The 24,247-nt window shown below is 44.7% G+C and overlaps 1 protein-coding gene across 1 annotated transcript in view; it reads left to right on the top strand.

Annotated features, from left to right (window-relative positions):
* Nucleotides 1-24,247, top strand: part of CRYBG3 (crystallin beta-gamma domain containing 3) — a 226,696-nt gene that overhangs the window by 185,397 nt on the left and 17,052 nt on the right. Inside the window, exons 18-22 of the mRNA XM_019523910.1 lie at nt 722-831; nt 1,120-1,249; nt 13,546-13,685; nt 17,375-17,498; nt 22,451-22,609. Coding sequence (XP_019379455.1) covers nt 722-831; nt 1,120-1,249; nt 13,546-13,685; nt 17,375-17,498; nt 22,451-22,609 — 663 coding nt within the window. The remainder of the gene's footprint in view (nt 1-721; nt 832-1,119; nt 1,250-13,545; nt 13,686-17,374; nt 17,499-22,450; nt 22,610-24,247) is intronic.

Genomic DNA, 24,247 nt, shown 5'->3' with positions numbered 1-24,247 from the left:
TCAGGTCCCTTCTGACCCTACCAACTATGAAACTATGATTGTCCTTTCTGTAGCAATAGTCTTGTTTCAGCTGAATGTACATGTGTTACCACTGCCACTGACGTAAGTGGGAGGCATGCGCGACTTGTGCTGCCTTCTTCAGGGGGGGCATGTGACTCCCCTGTGACCAGTCCCACCGACGATCCTGCAGTCTGGAGGAGAGGAGGTTCCCCTGGGTGATCCCACAATGGTAAATCACCACAGCCAATCGCTGTGCTCACTATGGCCGCTTTTGGGAGCAAGCACTGGCCAATCACTGCAGCCACTCCCAGAAGCGGCCACAACCACCGAAAGTGGCAGCAGCGAGCGTAGCAATGAGCACACACTTGCGGGGGGGGCCACCAACATTCCCACCTGCCTATCGCCTAAGCAGCGAGCGCAGCCATCAGGCCATGCACTGGTGCTCTCAGGGGTGCATGTGCACCTCCTTCACATTGCCACTGGTGGGAGGATTGCAACCTGGCCCATAATTCATAAAACACTTTGGGTTCTTTCTTGAGAAAAAGTCCCAAATAAACTTAAGATACTTGTTTTCTGGAGAGTCCATTGGATTTGTAGTATTTCTGTAACTTGAACTGAGATTTCCCTGTTACTTCTGTTGCCTCTACTTACAGTAATAAAAATGAGTACATTTGCTTTACAGTCATTGTTTGGTTTTGTTTTGTTTTGTTTGTTCTTGTAGCTCAAAGCTTTCAGTTGCGCACATTTCCAAGGAGCATGTATAGATTTCACAGCAGAAGTTTCTGATTTTACATCATTCATGCCATGTTCTTTTAAGGTTCTTCGGGGATGGTAAGTGTGTTGTCTTAGTCACCACCATTTTTAAGTAGTAGCACTTTTTTTTTTTAATCAGCACTAACTTTCAAGCAGCCAGATGCATCTGTCACATTTCCATCTTGTTTTCTTGTCTTATACCCACTGTCTTGCAAGCTTATCAACCATTCAGTAGGCTTTGCTTAATTTTATTAGCACCTTTTTAAAAAAAACCTGTTCGATTTGTAATTCTCCTACAAAGTATAAACCTTGAAAAATATTAAAATTGGCTGAAGCAGTCAAATGCTGTTACATTTATTCCTTCAGCTGGCTCCTGTGTTACCAAGGGGAAACCACTGATAATCGCTGTGTGCTGGAAGAAGGCCTCTACACTGACCTCACTTCCTGTGGCTGCCCAACTGCTGCTGCAATCAAGTCCCTCAGGCCTGTTGAATATGTAAGAGCCTCATTGAAAATATTATAAAATTAATTCCCTACCCAGTTGTCTGCAGCAAGTAGCTGTCTTGAAACAGGGACTGATTCACAGGGGAAATAAAAAGACTGATTTCTTGGCTTGTGGATTTGCAATGTTAGAGCAGGCCAGACCACACGTGCCCAGATACTCTGATAGCTTGATTATGCTTTGTATTTGCTGGATTCTCATTTGCTTTTTTAATGTTCTTTTAGAACAGCTCAAGTTTAGTATATTATCTGCTATCAGTAATTTTGGGGGAGATATGTTTTGCAAAAGTATAAGGCTTGCTTCTTCAAATAATGTGGCACTAATAATAAAGTGCATGGGTTTACATTTATATTATAGCATAGCGTAATAGGTGAGAGTGCAGATCCCATTATGATCTTAAACACATGGGACGTGCACATCGTGTCACTAGAAGTATGCAACTGCCCTGTGTGCTCCCATAAGAGGACATAAACGGCATAGTGGCCAGAGCTTTCCCACACTCTCCTTTTGCTACTTATGGCAGCAAGACACAATCTATTAAGTAACAAATCCAGCCCTCTAGCTCAGAAATCTTTCTAGCACATTGGTAGGAAGGTTACGCAAATTCAATCTGGGCACATACAGACGTGACAATTTTGACTCAATCTAGCCACAGAAAGTGGTCTATAGCCATGACCAAACACAGGTGTATGGCTGAATACAGCTTCAATAAAGGCCAGTCAGATAAAAATCTGACCCATCATTACATGAGGGGTCAAATTAAGATGTTTCAAAACAGAGCATCTTTTATAACTTCTGTCTGTGCTGCCTGCCAGTCTGTCACTCTTTTCGCAATGGGAGTGGGGAAAGGGAGTGGAAGGAATTTGGTCAGGGTGGGGGTTTCAGTCCCTGCTGGAGGGTGAGGTGGGTGTATTGGAGCTCCTCCAAGGTTGGGGGGAGCTCCAATTCACCCACTCAAACCTTCAGCACGGACTAGGGAACCTCTAGAATGAGCTCTCTCTGCTCCCTTTCCTCCCTCCTACTTTGCAAATTTTGCAGCCTCACAGAGGGGAGGGGCCGTTGCTGGGGGAAGCCAGCTGCAGGCTGCAGCCATTAGCTAAAGTCTGCTCCTCCCTGGAACCAACAGTGAACTGCTTGTTTCAGGGGATCATTGTAACTGAGAAGGCTTCCTGGAGGGCGTTCTGAGTTACTGCAGGGAGCTGTGCTTCTGTCTGCAGTCCCTGTACAGACCCTCCATACAGGTTCTGCTACCTCCCAACAGTACAGACACTCCTAAACAGGACTACTAACTGTTCTTGCTTCATAGCAGCCCTTCAGGCTGCAAGCCTTCTCCTCCTTGCAACAGGCTGGTAATGAGTGAGCATAACAGATGCTTTTCCTGTTTAGGTTTGAGTCACATATCTGACAGGCATTTTGGTATGCTAGTTGTTTTCTTCAAGTGTTCAGCAGTCACCAGTCTTCATCTTAAGATTCATTGAAGTTGTTAGTTTCTTCAGACCCAAAGTTGTTCATTTCTTCAAACACATACCAAAAAAAATTGTCTGCAGATTGTCTGCCAGCCAAAATGCTGCGTCAAGACCAGAACCTTAAACAAAACAAGTAGAGAAGTTGGCAATGCCACCACAAAAACTACTAGCACTGGAAGAGGAAAAAGCATAAAGGAAAGGATTCCCGGCACAGATCAATGGCATCACTGAGAGAAAGGCCACAGAAAGTTTGCAGGAAAGGTTTGTTAAACCCCAGACTAAATCCAGGGCTAGCAATAAGGAGCTGCCTACTCGCTTGATACCGGCTCCAAAGACAATTACTAACCATCTAAAGTCTACTCAGTAGAGTCACTTGCAGTACCAGCAAATATGTCACTAAAAGAATTCAAACATAATTGGAAACAACCCTGGTACTAATATAATTACCAGTACAAAGACCACTATATACTTTGGAACAACTCTTAAGAGAAATCTATTCCTTTTCTCTGTCACCATAACACACACTTTCACTTCTTTCAAGAAGGAAAACCCATCACCCATATATCATGGAAATACCCAGGGTTTGTACTTAGAGGCCATGTCCACACTAGCAGGGGCCTGCATTTGCAGCAGCGCAAATAGTAGTGGCACAGTGAATGTCCCTACCCGTGCACTTTGCAGCAGGATACATTGTCCCATTGTTTCCTGTGCTGCAGGGGGAGCTGGCTGGGGCACAGGGTGCCTCAGCACAGTAGCAAATTTTGCCCCAACGCTGCAAATTAGCAGCGCAGTACATGGGTCTAACATGCAAAGTTTGCAGTTGGTGGTACTGCAAAGGGGTTTGCAATGCCACAAACCACGCATGCTTGCATGTCTGGATCCGGCCAGAGAGCCTTGCCATAACTGTACTGGGACTGACCAGCGTCTTTATCTAGACAGCATGTTGCTTTGACCTTACACGGATTACCAGGAATCTTCTTTAGGAGCCCATCCCTGGCACATTTCAAGAAGAATGCCACTCTCCAGTAACATGCATGCCCAGACCACACAGGAAAGAGTGCCAGGAACTGCCAACATGAAACTGGTGAAACACCACCATCTGACCTTGCCTCCCCCCTTAGGGCTTCTTGTTTGTACCAAAGCAGTAACCCTAGCACTGATACCATACCAGATCTGAACACATTCCAAGATCTGCTTGTAAACAGAAACAGAGACTTCAGTCATAACTTGTTTGACATACAGATATTAGGCCCAACTTTGAATTGCTTTTCTGATTAATAAAGTGTTACCTGCCCCTGCTGAAACCCTGCAACCAGCCTGAGCCACCATTCCTGTCACAGCAAGGAAGGAAAAATGCTACCAGCTAAGGGAAAAGACAGCTCTCCAAGTGACCATGGATCCTCTGGATTTGATTCATGTTTTAAGCTTTTATAGTATGAAGGGTCTCACAGCTAGCTGAGAAGCCACAAACACCACCAGAAGAATCAGCGTTTAAATGGATGAAGTTTTTTCAGTAAACAGACACACAAGGTTCTGCTTTCCTGGGAAAATTCAAGGGTTACCCTGTATTCCTTAGAGATCTGTGCTTAATCCTTTATTGCAAACAGTATCATCCCCAGCTCTGGGTGAGACCAGAGGAACCTATTTTATCAGACTAGACAATTTAATTTTGATTAACCTCTTAAGAAAACACCTAGAAGCATTAGGAAGTGCCAGGTCTTTCCTTTTTAATGGCAAGTTCTGTACCTGCCTGGCAGGAACTTTGACAGGATAGTCAGGAGTCACATGGGTGTCTTCATATTATGCTAGACACGAGAAGAGTCAACAAGCATATATATCCCCATAATTATACACATCATTATTCTCTTTTTGCTCAGAAACATTTTGTGGCTCTCACCTTGCAAGGCACAGCATTGGAACAGGAGGAGTGTTTGAATAGGTGGCTGTTTGTAGGAAGTTTGTATGGCACTTCCCTGCACTCGAGTTGGCTTGTACATGTTACTTCAGTTCCTCTCTCTCGCAAACATTTCATCCACAGAACATTACAAAAGGAAGAAAAGTGGTAAACTTTCCTTTAAGACACAAACAAACAAAAACCTCCTTTTACAAACTGGAATGTGCTCCTTATCCAGTAACACATTGTGTATGCCAAGCATATTGGGCATTTTAAAGGCATTGTTTAAAGTAGGTGTGATATTAAATGCACAACAATGAACTTCTGAGTGGTCAGTAGCAGGCTGAGTTAAATGCATTCATTATCCAAAGTGCATAAGACTTGGAACACAGCCCTTTTTGTAACAGGATATTTCTGTTCACTTCTCTAAGAGGGTCATGACTTCCCAGTTGAAATTACCATATAGCATTATCAAATTTTGTTCTGATATTATGGATTCCCTGGCACTGTTCAGCTTAAATACTGTACCGTTTATCAACCTCAGGTGCATATCTGAGTATCTCAAGGTTTATTGCCACATGTTGGAAAAATCTTAATCCTAAGGCTACACATGTTCTTGAGGAGACTTGATGTAACCCACAGTTCTCAGCAGCACAGCAGACAGTCTGTGCAGTAAAGGTATTGGGGCAAAGACCACCCAGCCAGAGGTTCTCTGTCCCTTCCAAAGGCGTTAAGCAGTCTCTTCAGCCCATGAAGCCCTGAGCACCCCCGAAGATATTCATCTCTTTCCTTTCCATTCTTTCCAGCTCCCCAGATCTCCTTTTCTTCTCTTAGTCCCTATACTCTTCTTCCCCAAATTTTCCAGGCTGCTTTTTCTTTTTCTTTTTTTCAAGCCCTCTCTCCCACTGAAAAACTTATCTCCTCTGGACACCTACAGGCATGGCATCTTTTTTGAGAAGTCAACAAAACCATTCAGGACTATTGATTCTAGAGGTCTGGCTGTATGTTGCCAGCCCTGGCACTTAACCCTTCCTTTTCTGTGCACAGGCTAAGGAGGTAAACTGAGTCATACAATATAACAATGTGAACACACTGAACACAGAAATATCTGAATAAAACCCCCTAGTTGGTCATATACACACGTACACACCTGTGTATTTTTAGCTCTGTACTGGGAGAAACAATCTGTGATTATGGAATACTGTTACTTCTTTACTGTTACAATATCTGGATCTGTCCACTTACTTTCTGACTTGTGACTGTTCAAAGGATGCTGTCAAGACATACTGTATTTTCTTACATACAGCATGCACCTTGTCCCCTAAAATCAGCCCAAAATTGGGGTGCTTGTATAAAATAGGAAAGTTGATTGTCTGCCCTGGGTTGGAATCACCCTGGTTTGACTCTTGCTTCAAAGTGCAGCAGCTGGGATATTACTGTTCGGGCTGCTGAGGGAGTCATTTGACTTTATGGTTCATTGCTCTTCGCTCTACAAGTGTTAAGTATTCTCTCTCTTAATGGTCTTTATGTTCCAATAATCAAACTAACTTGCCTTAGGGCACTTTTGCTGTTTGCCAGCTGCTCCTCATCTCTCTCTTTCTCAGACTGTTTAGCTCAAACCCTTCAGCTCTTTTCAGAATCATAGATCCACCCATGAAGGGCAATTTTCAGCAGCAGCTAGGGATTCAGCTTTACTTATGCAGAACAGGGAGGGTAGATCAGCTGAAGATTAGGCTTTGTCTCTGTGTTGTGCAGCCATAATTCTGAAAAAAAAATCTTCATTCTGACTTTCAGAACCAAAGTGCATATTATATTTGGAGGGGTGTTGTATGTGAGAAAATCAGTATTTAGCATATGTTTTGGAAGCTTGAAACAAGTTTTTTGCCTGCCAGTCTTCTGGCAAAGATCTTTTAAACTACAGGTCTCATGGAATTGAGGCTGATGTGGCCTAGTTAGGTTATCTATTTCTTTTTACACACTAGCTTCATTGAAATGAGCACATCTTGAGGAACAAATTTCCCTCTGCAGTTTGCCTGGGAACAATCAGAGCAGATTTTATTGTAGGGCCCTATGGAAAATGCAGGGTGTGTCTGTGTGTGTGTGTTGGCCCAAGCATGTTGCTTCCATGGTGAATTCTGCAGGCAAAGGGAACAGGACTCCTGACATGACTCTCAAACTGCAGTATCATTGTAGTAGTATCGCCAAAATACACTTGCTGGCACAGTCCTAAAACCTTGCAGCAATACTCTAATCTCAGAGCATGTATATTCATACTTGGATTGGTTGAGCAAGTATGTTGTCTGGTAGCTAATATCATTCCTTAAGTAGTTTTGAACTAACCTATAATGAACGGAGGGACTAATCTCTCTCTCCGTCGCTTGCCTTTTTCCTAGTACCCTCAAAGAACAAGAGAGAAAAGGAAAGGTGGCTACAGGACCCCTTTCCCTCTCTGGTGTGTGCTCCCTGAGCGCACACAGCCCTCCCTCTGCCCCTTCAAAGAAAACATTTTTTAAGGATTTAATTACTTTCCCATTCAACTTCCCTCAAACTCAGACTCAAGCACTCAGGCCTCCTGGGAATTTCCAGGAAGAGCTAAAGATGAACAAAAGGTTAAGCTTGTGCAGCTAGGCATTAGTTTATCTGTGCTTGATAACAAAAGGGTATCCATGTGCTCCAAGAGCATCCTAGGAACAGGAAAGAGCTTAGCAACTGCCAGGAGCTCATGTGGATTTTTACCTTAAATATACATCTGTGATGCTGAGAGCTGTTCCACAAAGCACTGCTTCCAACAGCCATGAGTCCACTTAGCTTTTAATACCCCATTTTGTGGTGAAGAAGAATTTCATACAAGTATGTTGCTCCAGCAAGGTGATGTAATTTTCTTCAAAGGACAGGCACCACAAAAGCTGTGACTGCCCCTACCTGTCAGTCTCTGTTTGATGGTAATAGAGCATTCAAACTAATAAAACACTTTTTCACTTTACCCTCTCAACCAAGAACCTCAAAGACCTTAATAAATGTTTATTAATATAAAATGTGTTGATGGAGGTGCTTATATCTATTATGCAAAGAAACAAAACCCAACACATTTGCCTTCATTTCATCCCCAGTGCCTGAATCAGGAATTAGAGTCCTGTAGTCTAAACTCTGTTAGCTGGTCTAGCCATAGACGTCCTGCAGTATCAGCTCACCTTGTATAGTGCCAGGAATTAAGAAAAAGGAGTGGTGTACCACATGCATTTTCATGTGTGATGGGATGGGTAAAAACGAGCATGTTCCCCAAAGCAGTTGTGACTGTTCAGTGTTGTTGAGTGCTATAGATAAGAACTATTGCCTCTAACTTTGTGGGGTGAAGATGCCTAAAGGATGTTTCTTGAAAATGGAGGTAGAATGTGATGCTAGTTGCACTTTATTTTTCATCAGGAATCTGGTTTTATGGAACTAGTAAGTAATATTATCTATAATATATTTTTCCACTTGTTCCACCTGTTGCATGGATTTTAAGAGGATACAGAGTTTTTTCTAATGAATGAGAACACTTTGGAAGGGAAATGAAAGCTTGTGTGTTAGGACTTTAAAACAGGCTCTCGGCTCTTATCCTGGTTGGGAGGGAAAATATCTGACAGCTGCCTACTGCAGGCTTCTTATGCCTTCCTCAGGCATCTGGTACTAACCACTGACTGAAATGGGGCACTGAACTAGGTGACCTTGGATCTGAGCCAGCATAGTAATTCCTATATTTTTACACTGCTTTGTGTTTTCAGAGTTAAGTACAAACACTCACTAATCCTCCCAACATTCCTTCGAGGGAGGTGGCTGTATCAGGCGCAAAAGTTAGTTGATTTGCCCGAGGCCACGCAGTGAGTCATTTGACACTCTGAAGCTGAGATTTTAGGAGTTTCTGTCTTCCAGACCTGTATTAAGTTCACTAAACCACACAACCTTCCCACACTTAAGGAAATAACTCTTAAACCAGACAACTGCGAGAAACTTCAGTGAGGGAAATGCCATCAAGTAAGTTATAAAGGCCAAGAGTCAGTAAGAAGCTTTTCCAGGGATGATGTACTTCAAATATTTAATCTCCCATTAGTCTCTGAGATATTCCATTTATAGAACATGTAATTCATTGCAAACACAAAGGAAAGTCTTGCCACAATTCATACTTGGGATAGCAATTTAGACCCAGTCCAAACCCACTGAAGTGGATGGGAACCCTTCCATTCCTCTTTGATTTGAATTTTTAATTCTGAAAATCTATTTAAGAGATTGCAGAGGTTATTTATTATTCTTTGTAATGGTATTCGTGGACTGGTTTTGCAGTTATTGCATGAAGGAACTTGAATTTCTGATGTGAGGGAGGTTTCCTATGTTGGGATTCTTTTAAACGGAGCGGGAACATCAAAAGAAAATTGGAAACAGAAGTAGTCTGAAGGAAATTTACATTGTTTTGGTCTTAGTGTAGCAAGATGAATTTTGGTCTGATTTGCCTTTGTTTTCTAAATTAACAGTCTGTCCTAAATTCATAGATTATGGTTCATCTCTGTTAAATGAAGGTCAGAGGGTTTGTGGGCAGGATTTAATGAGTTGGGAAATTAAATCTTTGCTCTGCATAAATTGAAGTTAGTGCTTAACTTAGTCCAGCAGTTGAAAAGCCACTGTGAAAAGAGAGATGGAGTTTGACACAAAAGTAGGTAATGTATTAATATCAGAACGTCCACACCTGTTAAGTAAAGAATACCATATTTAATAGTTCCTTAAAGACACTTCCTGAAATTTTGTAAACATAACCTGCTTTGATTACTACAGCATGGCATGTGTTGTATAGGTCTCCCTATGTTCTGCTAAATGGCAGTCTCGTAAATTACACTTTTTTGGTATCGGTTTATTTAAGCAAGGCAATTCCTTTGAGATATAAGCATCACTTTAAAAGAATTCTTCAGTGCTTCTTCTTTCTTGTAGCTGACAGGATTTTCACAAAAGGCACTGGTATAAGCAGAGCTGCCAACATTTTTTTTAGATCCCTAAGCCAACTGTAGAAGGAAGATGGATCTGCCCTGAGCTGTGCTGGGGAATCATATACCTGTGATTTTACTCGGGGCAAGTTTTCTCAACTTGCAGAATTCTTAAGGGATTTGGTGTTTATATAAACAGCCAGAACCATCTGAAGCCAACCCAACTGATGCCTTCTCCTCCAACATGTTCTCTCCCCAATCTTGGGAGGATACAAGGGGCTCCAGGCTTTTCTCTTAACATCTGGGAAGCTTTGGGATTTCCCTGGTGTATTCTCTGCCCCTTGACCTGCCTAAGAAATTGTTAAGCCTTCCCCTTACCAAATGAATTTCCTCTCCCCCCATCCCCTAATCTTACTGTTTATCTGATGTAAGAAGGGAGAAAATCCAGGCTGCTGCTATTACACTGCTGCCTTACTCCTCATTGACTTCTGGTTCTTGCTTCGTGGTCTCCATCTCCATTATCAGACAGAAACATAAACATTCTGTTAGCTGATTGTACGTACATTACACCACCAATGACTCAAAAGGGTCCAGCGGTGTCCAGCCCACTATTATGGGTCAGTGGTAGAACCCTGGTTTGCTGCGTAGGAGACGTCAGTTTCATTCCTAGACGTGCATGTAATTACAGCCATCAAGCCACCGAATGTCTGGACTTGGTCTGGCCTTTGGCTACTGTCTCAATTGTCCAAAGGAGGGACAGAAGATCTGGGCAACCTCTGCTCCTCCTTACTCTTTCCTAGACATACGTGTTGAAGGTCCTGGTGATCTCATGCATATACCATGATCCAGCAGGATCAATGGTTGTGTGTAATCAATGTCCACACTACATGGGAAGTGGCTTTTCAAGTGGCCATTCACTCCTAAAACTCACTCAGTTTTAAAAGATTTTTCCTTTTCTGAGTCTCATCTAGAATTTTTTCCTTTTCTGAGTCTCATCTAGAAAGTCCCTCAGAGTTCAGCCATCCTGTCAGTCTTTGTGCAGGTAAAGAGTAGAATTGAGAGAGTAAGATTGTTGCAAGTCAAAGGTGAAGCTGGGTGAAGTAACCCAAGTAGCAGCTGTCTGCAGTGTACCTGTCAGAATAGGTCTAAAACTAACCAACAAAAAGAGCAGCCCCATCCTCCATGATCTGACTCATCTTTTTCCCAAAAAGTGGAGGGCAGGTCAGAAGAGAGAACCTTTCAAAACAAAGGCATTGTGGCTCTTGATGTTTTTTTTCTTTTGGAGTTTGGAGTTTCCAGGGGTGGAAGGGTTCGGACTAAATGTCCACTTAGAGCTGTGTTCAGATGAATGAGAAACGTTTTCCTTCTCATGGATACTTGGGTGAGCTCCTCACCCCCACTGAGCTGCATGCTGATAATAGTGCTACACAGGTGAGGTAGGACGGGGAATCATTTCCTTGAGGTACAAGTTAAGCAACCAGCTGTATACCACATGCAGTGACTCAGTGCCAATAAATTCATAAGGCCTGAATCACAGTGGAGATCTTGTGAAATACTTCACTAAAAGCTTCTAGTAAGTGATCCTCCTTGGAACAGCACATTTATACTCTTGCTTCCTTAAAGACTTGGTGCATGGGTGTATATTTTTTCAGATTGCTCCTGATTTGTGTGCCTTCCACCACTGACCACAGAAAGTATGTTTGTACTGGTTACCTATCTCAGTTTCAAATCCTAGTGGAGATAAGGTGCAGATGGTTTTTACTTGAATAGAGTTCACTGAGATCAATGCTATCACCTCTTGCTGGGTTGCTAAGTTGCTGAGCAACTACGTTAAGATAACCTGAGGAAGAAATACACCTTTTTGCAATGAAAACATAGGCGTTTTGATTTTGAAGTTGGTACTGTGTACGTCCTATTGATTTTATACCTTATCTCTCTTGGCTTTCTCTGCACATTAGTTATTGTGCAATTAACTATGACACCTCCATATACAAAGTAGCTATCACACAATAAAAAGCTCCAACCAGCTAGGAAGAAACTCCTGCCCAGCATAGTTCTGACCCCTAGGTTCATTCTCTCTACACAGCAGCACTGAGCAGGAGAAATACAACACAGCCCGTCATATGCCAGTACAGATTATATGATCAGGGACACCCCTGCCATGCTGGAGCATTCTGGGCAGCAATAGGCATGGTGGGGGGAGAATCCCTGCCACTTCTCTCCACCCAGGCATGGAGCCAAGGACCTACTCAGCCACAGGCAGTCCGGGCCTCTTGGGCAACAGCAAGCATGGGGAAGGGGAGGGTGGGAATTCCCCAGTGCTTAGGGTGGCAACCATTTCAAAATGGAAAGGCAGGACAAATGCCTGCCTCCCCTGCACTGGTGGTACAGCCAGAGCAAAGCTGAGTGGAGCAGGGGCAGATGCGGGTTGCCCTCTGCAGTCTTGGGGCTCCCCACCCTGCTTCCTTTCCATCAGGAGCACTGAGCCTGCCATGTGCCCCCTGCCCACCTGGCAGCAGCAGGGGATACAACTCCATGCCACCACCACCCCTGCTGCTGCCAGATGGGCAGGGGGCATGTAGCCAGCGCAGGGCTCCTGAGGGAAAGGCAGCAGGGCAGGGAGCCCCGAGCCCACAGCAGACAACTTGCATATGGCCCCGCCCTGCACACAAATCTGGAGGGGGGAGGCTGTGCATACAGTAGCACCCTCCCCCCCACACACACACACACACGCACCACGTGCATGTGTGCAGGTGCACACATGAACGTGGTGCTTCCTGTATCCCGTTCCCAGCAGCCCCATACAGATTGGAACTCTGCCAGCCTGCACCCGCCATTTCCTGATCCCTGCACGATAGTGCAAATCCAGGACTGTCCCAGAGTCCAGGACCATGACTTGATGTTCCTGTTCCAGGACTGTCCCACCCAACTAGGGTAGGTGGTCACCCTACCACTGCTTGCTGCTTCCCAGCAGAGCAGACTGCCTGTGGTTGGGCAGGGTATCCCTAGCTCCCTGCACTTGCACAGAGAAGGTTGGGGTGGGGGGTTGATTCCCACCCCTGCTGCAGCTTGGGAGACCAGGCTCCAGTTGGGCAGGGTAGCTCTGACTCCATGCAGCGGGCAGGGGAACTGAGGGGTAGATTTCCCTTTTCTCTCCCAGCTTGTTTCTCCAGGGCTAGTCCATGGACCCTGGGGAATGACTCCCAAGTACTTATCTAATTCTTTCAGTGGTGTTGCTGACCAGTGACAGCTCCCCAGTGAGAGCTGACCAATGAGAGTGGCCAGCAGCAGTAGTGGAAGCTGTTATTTCTTTTTGCTTTCTTCTGACAGCCTGTCCTGTGCACAGTTAGCCATGCACATGGTATGATGTCTTCATCGTGCAAGGAAAGCACTGCCACAACTGGAATAACATCTAGATGCACCCTTTGTAACTGAAATTTTGTAATTGTTGTATCGGCCACTTTTGGTAACAAATCTCTTATCTGTAGATAAAGATGGCGCTACGTGAAAAGTGTTGACTTGTCACTTGAGCCTGAAGTGATTGCCAATTACTTGAATTTTCCTGGATCTTTGAAATTAACTTTGTAACCTGTTTCTTCGTTAAATGTTTAGCATCAGATTTTCAAAGATATTGAGGCACCTTAATATGCAGTGATACACACTTTATGGTGTTTTCAAAAGCACCAGCCCACTGTGCACCTCAAGGTGTTTCAGTGCCTTTGAAGGTTTAAATCTGAAGAACCATGCTCATGTTACTGGGCTCTGTAGTGTGGTGTCCAATAGAGCCCAAATGTTCCATGATTTGTCAATTACAACACACATCCTCAGCAGCACGACCTTTTGGGAAACTTTATGGATCTAAATAAAAAAATGCAACTTACTAGTGAATATCCATGCTAAGGAGGTGGACACTGAAGTAAGATGCTCACAAGTGGCAATTACACCATCTTGAGTAACTGCACCTACCCTCTCTTCCAGGTGTTTGCTGAACCTTCGGTCAGCCTGTTTGCCCTGGAATGTTGTAAGGGCAGAGAATTGCACTTTAAAGACGCTGTCAGTTCTGTTTTGAATGAGGACCTTCACTTTTACACCCAGTCTGTGTGGGTGAGAAGCGGATTGTAAGTACAGCTGGAATATTTCGGAGCACCTTATTGCAGAATACAGTATTGAGGCCTTTGATCCCCTTGATAAGTGCCTTGCCATAAGCTCCCAAGGACTGTGGTTATACAAATAAGTGTCAGTAATTTGTAAAGCTCTTCTATTAGCTCTGTTATGTGTTGCTTGCTTTACAGTGGCTTTATTGGTAGGTTTGTCAAGTCAGTGCTATGAATAGTGGCCCTTGATATAAAACTTGTTCCCAACTTCAGAAATTCTATTTAAATTTAAAGTTAATTGTGCGTATTAACTGTGGCTGCAGAGCTGCCCTGCACAGCTTTGCCATAATGCTTTAAATTGTTCTAATGTGGTTTTAAATAGGAATATATAAAATTTTGCACATCCTAGGAGGCATTTTTTCTGTGCAGCAACACAAAGAAACTTCCCTTCTCCTTAATTAACTACAGAGGAGCCAGGGGTGTGTGGCTTTGTGGTGAGTTTTCTTGGCCTCATATTTGGTGGCAGAGCAATTAAATGTGATGCTAGAGGCCATGTCACAGACAAGCACAGTGGACTGAGCAGCACTAGCCTTTCCCCTCTGGCCCTCAGTATCATCTCCTCACCTACTCCTTATTATGTCTGGCTATGTTAGCAGGCCTTCTACATCTCAGGGGAGTCAGGGCATGTGTGGGAGATGGGGTGAGTCTGTTTTGGGGAACTAGCAGGAAATGTACTTTTCTGCCCCTGGAACCAAGAGTTCTAGGTTTTTTTTGTATATCCCTACCCCTGGAGCATTTCACTGAGTTGTCTGGTGGCTTTTCACCTTCTGAGCATTTCTCAGGGTTTAAGAGAAAAAATGGAAATAATCACTGCCCCTTCAGAACACTGAGTCGTCGCTGAGTATTGAAGGTCTATGTGATGAAGAATTAAGTTGGACTTCCCTATGGGCAGTCTTCCCCCACTCCCCCCCACACACACATACATAAATCACTGGCAAATGAGAAGAGCTCTGCAGCCTGAAGCAGGTAAATATTGGAGAGGACCATACTCAGCAGCAGGAAAATGGAGAAGAGCTCCACAATCTGGCTTAGTTATGAAAGAAGATTGAAGGAGCTGGAATGAGATTTATAGAGTGGATGCAGAAAGGGTAGCTCTGGCTGTCCAGAAAGGAGGTGTGATGTGTGGAGTTGCATTTGCTGCAAGTCCTCAGGTTGCAGAGCACTGAGGGCATTTGGTATTTACCCTGCTTCCAGGCTTTGCTGGTAGCCACATGGGGCTGGGAAGGGATTTTCTCCTTCTGTTGCTCTGTCAGAGGGGTTTGTTTGGCTTTTGTTGGGGGGTTTTTTACCTTTCTCAGAAAAATTGGGTGTTGGCTGCAGCCAAGACTGAAGATTTTGACTGGGGTGTGCCAGTGCTCTCTTTGGAGCTAAAACTCAGCGGTTCTTTGCTAGAGGGTTTTACCCCTACACTCAGGATCAGATTGATTACCACAGCTAGAGTCAGGAAGGAATTTTATTCCACAGTCAGATTGGTACGGACTAGGGAGGTTTTGCCTTCCTCAGTACTGGGGGTGCATGGCCCACTTCCTTGGATCTCCCAAGTGCATTTCAACTAGCTTTGCAGCAGCAGGACACTGATTGCTTTTGTGCCCCTGCTTTACCTCTCACAGGTTAGGGTGTTATGCCTTGTAGCTGTGCAACATGATTGACTGCATAGTTTTAGTAAGAGGTTAGTCAAGGTTTTGTACCGGATAGTTCAGATAGGCGAAATCCTGCATCAAACAGCTGGGTCCACTGTCCCAGTAGAAGGTCAGCCTTGCATAAATAAGGAAGTGAAAGGCAAAAAACAGGCTTGTATATGTGGTATGGGATCTTACTGCTATGCACAGGCATAGATTTGTAATGGAAGATAAGATAAGGTGGGGAGGTTAGTCTAGAGGAGCCAATGCAGGTGACCCGGGTTGGTGGGGATAGGGGTCCTTACTAGACCTTAAAGGCGATTGCAGCCTGGTAGATTAAAGTTGTGAGTTAAGTTTTTCCGTGGTTTTAAAAGTTCAGTGAAAATGCAGCAGACACCTTTAAACTCTAAATGTGCTGAGAACTGTATTGACAACAGAAGCCTGTTCTAGTGTCAATGGCAAATGTGAAAAGGTCATAAGTACTAATGGTGCTTTCAAAATGTTTAGCCTACAGTGTACTGGAAGTGGTCTTTAAACTTCCTAGTGCGCATTTCAAACAACAAAATACATATTTCTCTGCATATTTGCTCTGCTCGGCTACACACCCTTTGTAAGACAGCAAATCAAAAAAGGAGGTTCAGTACTGTCCTAATCCTACTGGAATACACACCTTTGTGTCTGCATTCCTTTAATCAAGGGTTGTGTCACTCAGGAGCTGGAACTAATTGTGCTACAAAGATTTTCTTCTTGGGCACTTAATTATTGTCTCTTGTGCCCTACTGTGAATACCAGTTGCGAGCACCATAGTTTTATGACTCTAATCAACATTTGTTTCATTATTATAATTATTTTTTACTTTCCCTGTCTCCTTGCTCTTGATCACAAAGACAGTGCTTAGGGCATGGGCTCTTCATTTTAAATGAGGCTATTGTCCACCACTAGGACTAAAATTTCTTTCACTAAATCACGTTGCATGAGTGCATTGCAAAAAAAAAAAAAAAAAAAGAGTCCTGAAATAAAATAATAGGGAAGAAATATTATAGCTGGTTTTCAGCTTCTTTGAATCGCTCTTGTTCCAGCTCCCCTATAGGCACAAATATGTACTGTCTCTGAATGAAGGTTGTATGATTAGAATGACTTCCTCCCAAATGTGTATAATAGAAAAGCATTTTATGGGCCCTTGATGTGTTCACTGACCTGTCTTTCTCACTTGTAGCAAACCAAAAAACCTCACTGTGCACAGCTTTACTGTTTTGTTACATGAGTTATCTGAATAGGTTTCAGTAATGAAGTCCACACATAAAACACTTTAAAACCATGCACCAAGTGGCTTATGTGTAAAAGAGTAAATGAAGTAAAGTGCAGTCCAGGATGCCATGGGACTATACTGAGCCATCTGTCTCCGGCAGCCCTTCCTCTCTTCCCTCCTGCCTGCACTTATCCTCACTGCAGAGAGGCGAGATAGCTACCTAGTAAGCTCAGGCAGCTTGAGCTTTCCAGGGAGGCAGAGATTTGTTGTCAGCCCCTACCACAGGCAGCCATGATAGATGGTGTGAGACCAGGAGGAAGTGAGCAACTTGGAGTGTTTATGGTTGACAGAAAAAGAGGCAGACTATACTTTTGTGCCAGTATACATGGCCTCAGCACTGCATTCTGTTACTACAGTAGCCATGTTATGATTCACAGAGGATCACTTACTGTGTTTTAACCATGAATAAAGTTCTCATACTTGTTCTCAGTCTAGTGGTGCGGTTTGATATAGCAGGTTTGGCTCTTTTGGAGTGTTTCACACTCCAGTTGCGTATGACCCCATTTTGCTCTCTGAGCACAAAAGGCTGTAACAGCGACAGTGTGGGGCAAGACTCGCACTTAATGCACTAGAGGAACACTGTAATTTTAGCATGACAGTACGCATTTAGTAAGCTATTACCATGGAAAAAAATTAGGGTTTAAAAATATTGTAGCAGGTGTTATATTGTATCTTTGTTTTCCCATCCGTCATTCTCACATACCCTGGGTGTTTTCTGTTTCCAGGTGGGTTGCTTATGAAGGAGGCAATTTCCTAGGAAAACAAATTCTACTAGAACCCAGCAAGATTTCAAATTGGAGTGAGTTCAGTGGCTGGAAAGTAATTGGCTCCCTTCGTCCTCTGAAGCAGGTACTTCTTACAGGAAAGGTTGCTTTGAGAATAAACCAAGTGTCTCTCCCCTACCTTCCTACTTTTATTTAAAAGACATTAGATTTGGTACTGAAAAATTTCAGAATAAGTCCTAATTCCACCAAAATCAGTGAGATTTCTGCCATTAATGAGAATGGGACCAGCCTTCCCGTGCTTTGACAGGCAATAGGCTGTACTGAAAGTCCACGTAAGGGAATCTTTTACCCTGAGTGCAGTGGGCTAGGGAAGACTAAATCTTTTCTCCACCGTTTTGTTCTAAATTGATTTAATGAAAACTGGTGCTCTGCTAAAGCTCTTAATTTCTGCTATAAATTCTCCACCATTCTTGTTTTTATCGTATAGCAATACCACATTTGCCTAAATCCAAGACGGCTTTGAATTTAAGACAGCCCCCCAATAATTCGATTCTACATACAATAATTCAATTCTGTATACATTTTCCATGGGTAATTTGCCATGTATGGAATCTAACTATTGGAGGGTTATCTTAAATTCATCCCCACACCCTGCTGTGGCAGGGAAAGCCTGGCCCCCACCCCTTAACCCCTGCACCTTGCTCCTTGCCACTTGTCCCCTCACACTCTCTGAGCCCCCTCCTACCTCCCTTTGCCTCTTCCCCCGACCCCCCACCCCTGCCCTCTCCCACTACACACACACCACTTACCCTGAGTGTCAGGTTTGGCTCTGTCCCTGACCTGGGGCACAGAGAACACGCTGGCTCTGGCCCCCACTGAGCCAGACAGCAGTGGCTGAGGGAGCAACAGCTCAGAGTCAGACCTACCTCCACTGCTGCTTCTTCGTGGCCAGACAGGGGCTGGAGCTAGCATGTGCTTCTTGCCAGGACCTGGAGCTACAGCCACAACTCGGGGTAAGTAGGGAGGGCAGGGCAGAGGCGGCAGGGAACAGATGGAAGCAGAGGCAGCTGGGGCAGTGGAGATGCCAGGGGCAGAGGCTGCAGTTCTGACTCAAAGCCCAGATCAGGGCCAGAGCTGCAGCAGCTGCTTGCCCCCATCCCCACCCCATGTGAATCTAAAACATGGGGCTTTTTCCCCATGCTGAATGGAAAAAAAACCTCATCTTGGATTCATGTATATATATTAATAAGCAAAACAGATTTGGTTGGGGCTTCTGTGGTCATAAAGTCATAGAAAATTAGGGTTGGAAGGGACCTCAGGAGGTCATCTACTCCAACTGCCTGCTCAAAGCAGGAACAGCTCCAACCATATCATCCCAGCCAAAGCTTTGTCTAGCCAGGTCTTAAAAACCTCCAAGGATGGAGATTCCACCACCTCTCAAGGTAACCTGTTCTAGTGAGAAAATTCTTCCTAATATCCAACCTAAATTTCCCTTGCTGAAATTTGAGACGGTTGCTCCTTGTTCTGTCATCTGCCACAACTGAAAACAGTCTAGCTCCATCCTCTTTTGAAACCCCGCTTCAGGTAGTTGAAGGCTACTATTAAATCCCCTCTGTCTTCTCTTCTCTAGACTAAATAAACCAAGCTCTCTCAGCCTTTCCTCATAAGTCATGTGCCCCACGCCCTCACCATTTTTGTCGCCCCCCGCTGGACTGTCTCCAGTTTGTCCACATCCTTTCTGCAGTGGGAGGCCCAGAACTGGACACAGTGCTGACTAGGGGGGAATAATCACTTCCCTGGACCTATTGGCAACACACCTACCAATGCAGCCCAGTATGCTGTTAGCTTTCTTTGCAACAAGAGCATACTGCTGGCTCATATTCAGCTTATTGTCCACTGTGACCCCCAGGTCCTTTTCTGCAGAGCTGCTGCCCGGCCAGTCACCCCCCAGCCTGTACTGGTGCATGGGATTGCTCCGTCCTAAGTGCAGGACTTTGCACTTATTCTTGTTGAACCTCATGAGATTTCTTCTGGCCCAATCATCCAATTTGTCTAGGTCACTCTGAATCTTAGCTCTATCCTCCAGTGTATCTACTATTCCCCCCAGCTTGGTGTCATCTGCAACCTTGCTGAGAGTATGGTCTACGCCATCTTCCAAGTCAGTGATGAAGACATTGTACAAAACTGACCCCTAGACCAACCCTTGAGGGACTCCACTTGATACTGGCTGCCAACTAGACATCAAGCCATTGATTACTACCCTCTGAGCACAATGCTCCAGCCAGTTTTCTACTTACCTTACAGTCCATTCGTCCAGTCTGCACTTCCTTGGCTTGCCTGTGAGAATGCTGTGGGAGACTGTTTATCAAAAGCCTTGCTAAAGTCAAAGTACACCACATCCACTGCTCTCCTGCATCTTGTCATAGAAGGCAGTCAGGATGGTCAGGCATGACTTGCCCTTAGTGAATCCATGCTGACTGTTCCTGATGACCTTCTTCTCCTCCAAGTGTTTGGAAATGGATACCTTGAGAATCTGCTCCATGATTTTTCCAGGGACCAAGGTGAGGCTGACTGATCTGTAGTTCCCTGGATCCTTCTTATTCCCTTTCATAAATATGGGCACTATGTTTGCCCTTCTCCAGTCATCCAGGACCTCTCTTGATCGCCATGAGTTTTCAAAGATGATGGCCATTCAAAGGCCAGTCGCTCTGCAATCGCATCAGCCAACTCCCTCAGCACCGTTGGGTATATCCTGTCCGGCTTTTCTAAATAGTCCCTGACCTTTCATTTTGCCACTGCTGGCTGCTCACCTCCTCCCCAAACTGTGCGGCCCAGTGCAGTAGTCTGGGAGCTGATCTTGCCTATGAAAACTGAGGCGAAATAGGCATTGAGTACTTCAGCCTTTTCTGCATCCTCTGTCACAAGTTTGCCTCCCCCATTCAGTAAGAGACCCACATTTCCCTGATCCTTCTCTTGCTACCAACATACTTGTAGAAACCATTCTTGTTACCCTTCACATCCCTTGCTAGCTGCAACTCCAATTGCTGTTTGGCCCTCCTGACTTCATCCCTGCATACCCAACCAATGCCCATATATTCTTCCCTAGTTACTTGTCAAAGTTTCAACTTTTTATAAGCTTCCTTTTTGTTATTTATTTTACTGAAGAGTTCCCTAAGCCAAGCTGGTTACTTCTGCCATACTTGCTAGTCTTCCTGTGCATCAGGATGGCTTGTTCCTGTGCTCTCAGTAAATCTGCTTTAAAATACAGCCAGCTCTCCTGGACTCCTCTCCCCCTCAGACTGACTTCCCAGGGAATCCTGCCCATGAGTCCAAGTCTACTTTCCTGAAGTCCAGGGTCCTTAGTCTGCTGCTCTCCATCTTTCCTGTCTCAGGATCCTGAACTCAGTCATCTCATGGTCACTATTGCCCAAGTTGCCATCCACTAACTCCCCACCAATTCTTCCCTGTTTGTGAGCAGCAGGTCGAGAAGAGCACAGCCCCTAGTTGGCCGTTCCAGCACTTGCATCAGGACTCTAGCACTCTCCAAAAACTTCCTAGTCCTCAGCATAGATTTGAAGAGCTGGAATTATACCCCCTGATGCTATTATTGCATTTTTTCCATTTTGTAAAGCAGGTTTGGACATTTTTAATAATAGACTAATTTGGGGAAATGTAACAGTGAACTAGGAGGATGATCTGTGAGCTGGGTTAACAGACTTTTGGTATTCTGAAAAGATAATAGAAACTTTTAAGAATATTACTTCCAATGCTTTCAAATCCAGCTAGTAAGCTATCCTATTCCAATGTTGGCTACAAAGAAATCTGAGTCAAGAAAACAATTTGCTATAAAAAAGTCAGAATTTTCTTAGTATTGTGGCTTTTCACCTAATAGTCCACAGTCTTCTTGCAGTTGAGATGATTAAAGGGTAGGGGTATACTGTGTGTACTAGGCTGCAGTTAAATATTTTCTTAACCTTTGAATGGTATTTTAAATGGTATGTTAAACATTTCTCATGTCACACTTGTTGCACTTATTTACCAGTGTCTTACTCTGACAGCTAAGCATTTTAGATATGCTGCCAGGTGCCATAAATACTTGGATTATAGTAACACAAGAGGTAAAAATAGCTATCTGCATATTACTGGTCTGTGCAGAGTAGACCAAAAGTCACCTGTCTTTACGTTGCTGACACTCACCTCTGCACAAAAAGAGCTGGGCACAGCTACCTGTGTAGCCAGTTATTCCTTACAGCACAGGGCTGAAGGTTGCCCGAGAGTACTGAGAGACACTCCCTTTCCAAACCAACTGAGAGTGTTGCTCCATTGAGCTGCCACCGGGCAGCTGGCCCAAGTTCATGCTGTCTCCTAAAGTTATAAAGTTTTATTTCAGAAATATGTGCGCCCTTCATATCATGTGCCTTGGGGGTGCACAGATATATCTTCAGGTCTCTTCTGTTGCCATCCTATGAATTCCTAAAAAGCCAAAATATATTGCCAAGGTGTTAAAATGCATTCCCCCGCCCCACTCAGATATACATGCGAATCTGTTTAGGTTGGTGAAGCATGTATATCTTTGTCTAGCCAGAGGTTTCCTTGGAGTAGGGACATGTTGTGTTCCTCTGGGACCAGAGCAGTATTGCAAAGATCACCTACAGTTTGTTTACATGCTGATTTCCCCCCCACTTCATTCTTCACGATTTGCACTACCACAAAATCATTTTGGGGTCTTATACGCATGCTCCAAGGTGACGGGAGGAGGAGTGTTTTAATTAAAGTGGTTCTCAGGAGCCAACCTAACTAAAACACCCACAGTGTCTCGTGTATTCAGCATCCCACATTTCCCTCCATAGCTGCTTGCTGCCATTCACCACTTATGAAAGGTTTGCAGTGTTGGTTTTTATAGCACGTGTTTACACCCCAAGATTATTTTGCAGTCCCCTGTCTGAAACTGAACATGCAAAGATACCTGAGAAGGGAAATGTGTTAGGCTGACCAATTAAAGAATGCTACCTACATGGGCTGTACCTACCACTTCTACAGCCTGGCTGATGCACTTGGTTTTTTTAACACTTTCAGCCAGCTGTCTACCTCCGAATAAAGAATCAAGCCCAAGAAAAATATTTAACAGTTGCTGGAAACCTAACAGATGTAAGAGCTACATCAGTGTGCGTGTCTCCATACAATGGCAAGCATACACAGATCTGGCACTACTGTCGAGGACTCCTCAAAGCCAAGGTGAGCCACTGAATCTTTGATGTACAGCAAATTGACATGCATGCCTTTTATCTTGACTGTGTGCCCTTTTGCAGTCAGCCCCTCTCCCTACTTGCATTTTCTTCAACCAAAATTTTTCTTAATGACTCCCCACATGGATCAAAGGAGGCAAGAGTGCTCAAAAGCCCCCATGGCTCACCAAAAGCATCCACGAACACCTCAAAGCCAAAAAGGAGGCATACACCCAATGGAAGAAAGGGGCCATCACCAAGGAGGATTATACTTCCTTGGCTTGAGATTGTAGGGGGGGCGTTAAGAAGGCTAAGGCAGAGATGGAACTGGGACTAGCGATCCGGAACAAAGATAACAGGAAGTCCTTTTTTAAATACATAGGGGGTAAAACGAAGGTATCATGTAACGTGGAGCCTTTGCAGGACATGCTTGGTAATCTGGTGGTAGCACCAGATGACAAAGCTGATCTCTTTAACAGATTCTTTGCTTCCATTTTTGTGAGCATGGACAGGGACATCCCACCCCCACCAGGATCCCTGACGGTCCCAGGGGAGGCGTAGGCAGGCCCAGGGTCAGTGAGAACCTAGTCAGGGAACTTCTGGTGGGACTGGATGTGTTCAAACAGCAGGTCCCAATGATCTCCACCCCAGAGTGCTGAGGGAATTAGCAGAGGTCATTGCAGGACCCCGGCACAGCTTTATGAGTGCTCGTGGTGCTCTGGTGAGGTGTCGGAGGACTGGAAAAGGGCCAGTATGGTCCCCATTTTCAAAAAGGGGAGGAAAGAAGACCCAGGAAACTATAGGCCCATTAGTCTCACCTCGGTCCCGGGGAAGCTCTTTGAGAAAATTATCCAGGAGTACATCTGCGAGGGGCCAGCAGGGGAGTTTATGCTTAGGAGCAACCAACATGGGTCCATTAGAGGGAGGTCCTGTCAGACCAACCTGGTGGCCTATGATCAGGTCACAAAAGCCTTGCACGCAGGTGTTGTGGTGGACGTAGTCTTCTTGGCCTTTAGGAAGGCCTTTGACACTGTCTCTCACCCCATTCTCATTAAAAAAATTAGGCATCTATGGTGTTGATGCCTACACAGTCAGATGGGTCACAAATTGGCTGGAGGGCCGCACCCAGAGAGTGGTGGTGGACGGGTCATTTTTGACCTGGAGAGATGTGGGCAGTAGGGTTCCCCAGGGCTCGGTCCTTGGGCCTGCACTGTTCAATATCTTCACCAGCGATTTGGACAAGGGGGTGAAAAGCACCTTGTTCAAGTTTGCAGATGACACTAAGATGTGGGGAGAAGTGAGCACTCTAGAAGAGAGGGACAGGCTACAACTAGATCTGGACAGGTTACAGAGGTGGGCAAATGAGAATAGATAGGGTGGGTTTCAATAGGGACAAGTGCAAGGTGTTGCAGCTGGGGAGGAAGAACCAGCAGCATACCTACAGGCTGGGGAACTCCCTTCTCATCAGTGCAGAGGCCGAGACGGATCTTGGCGTCACTAATGATTCCAAGATAAACATGGGCTGACAATGTGAGGACGCAGTCAGGAAGGCTAACTGCACTTTGTCCTGCATCCACAGAGGCATCATGAGCAGGTCCAAGGAGGTGATCCTCCCCCTCTATGTGACACTGGTCAGGCCACAGCTGGA

The sequence above is a fragment of the Gavialis gangeticus genome, unplaced genomic scaffold (genome assembly GCF_001723915.1).
Source record: "Gavialis gangeticus isolate Ggan-Ray unplaced genomic scaffold, GavGan_comp1, whole genome shotgun sequence".
Classification (NCBI taxonomy): Eukaryota; Metazoa; Chordata; order Crocodylia; family Gavialidae; genus Gavialis; species Gavialis gangeticus.
The sequence above is the reverse complement of the archived record's forward strand: the minus strand, read 5'-3'. Positions and strand labels throughout refer to the sequence as shown.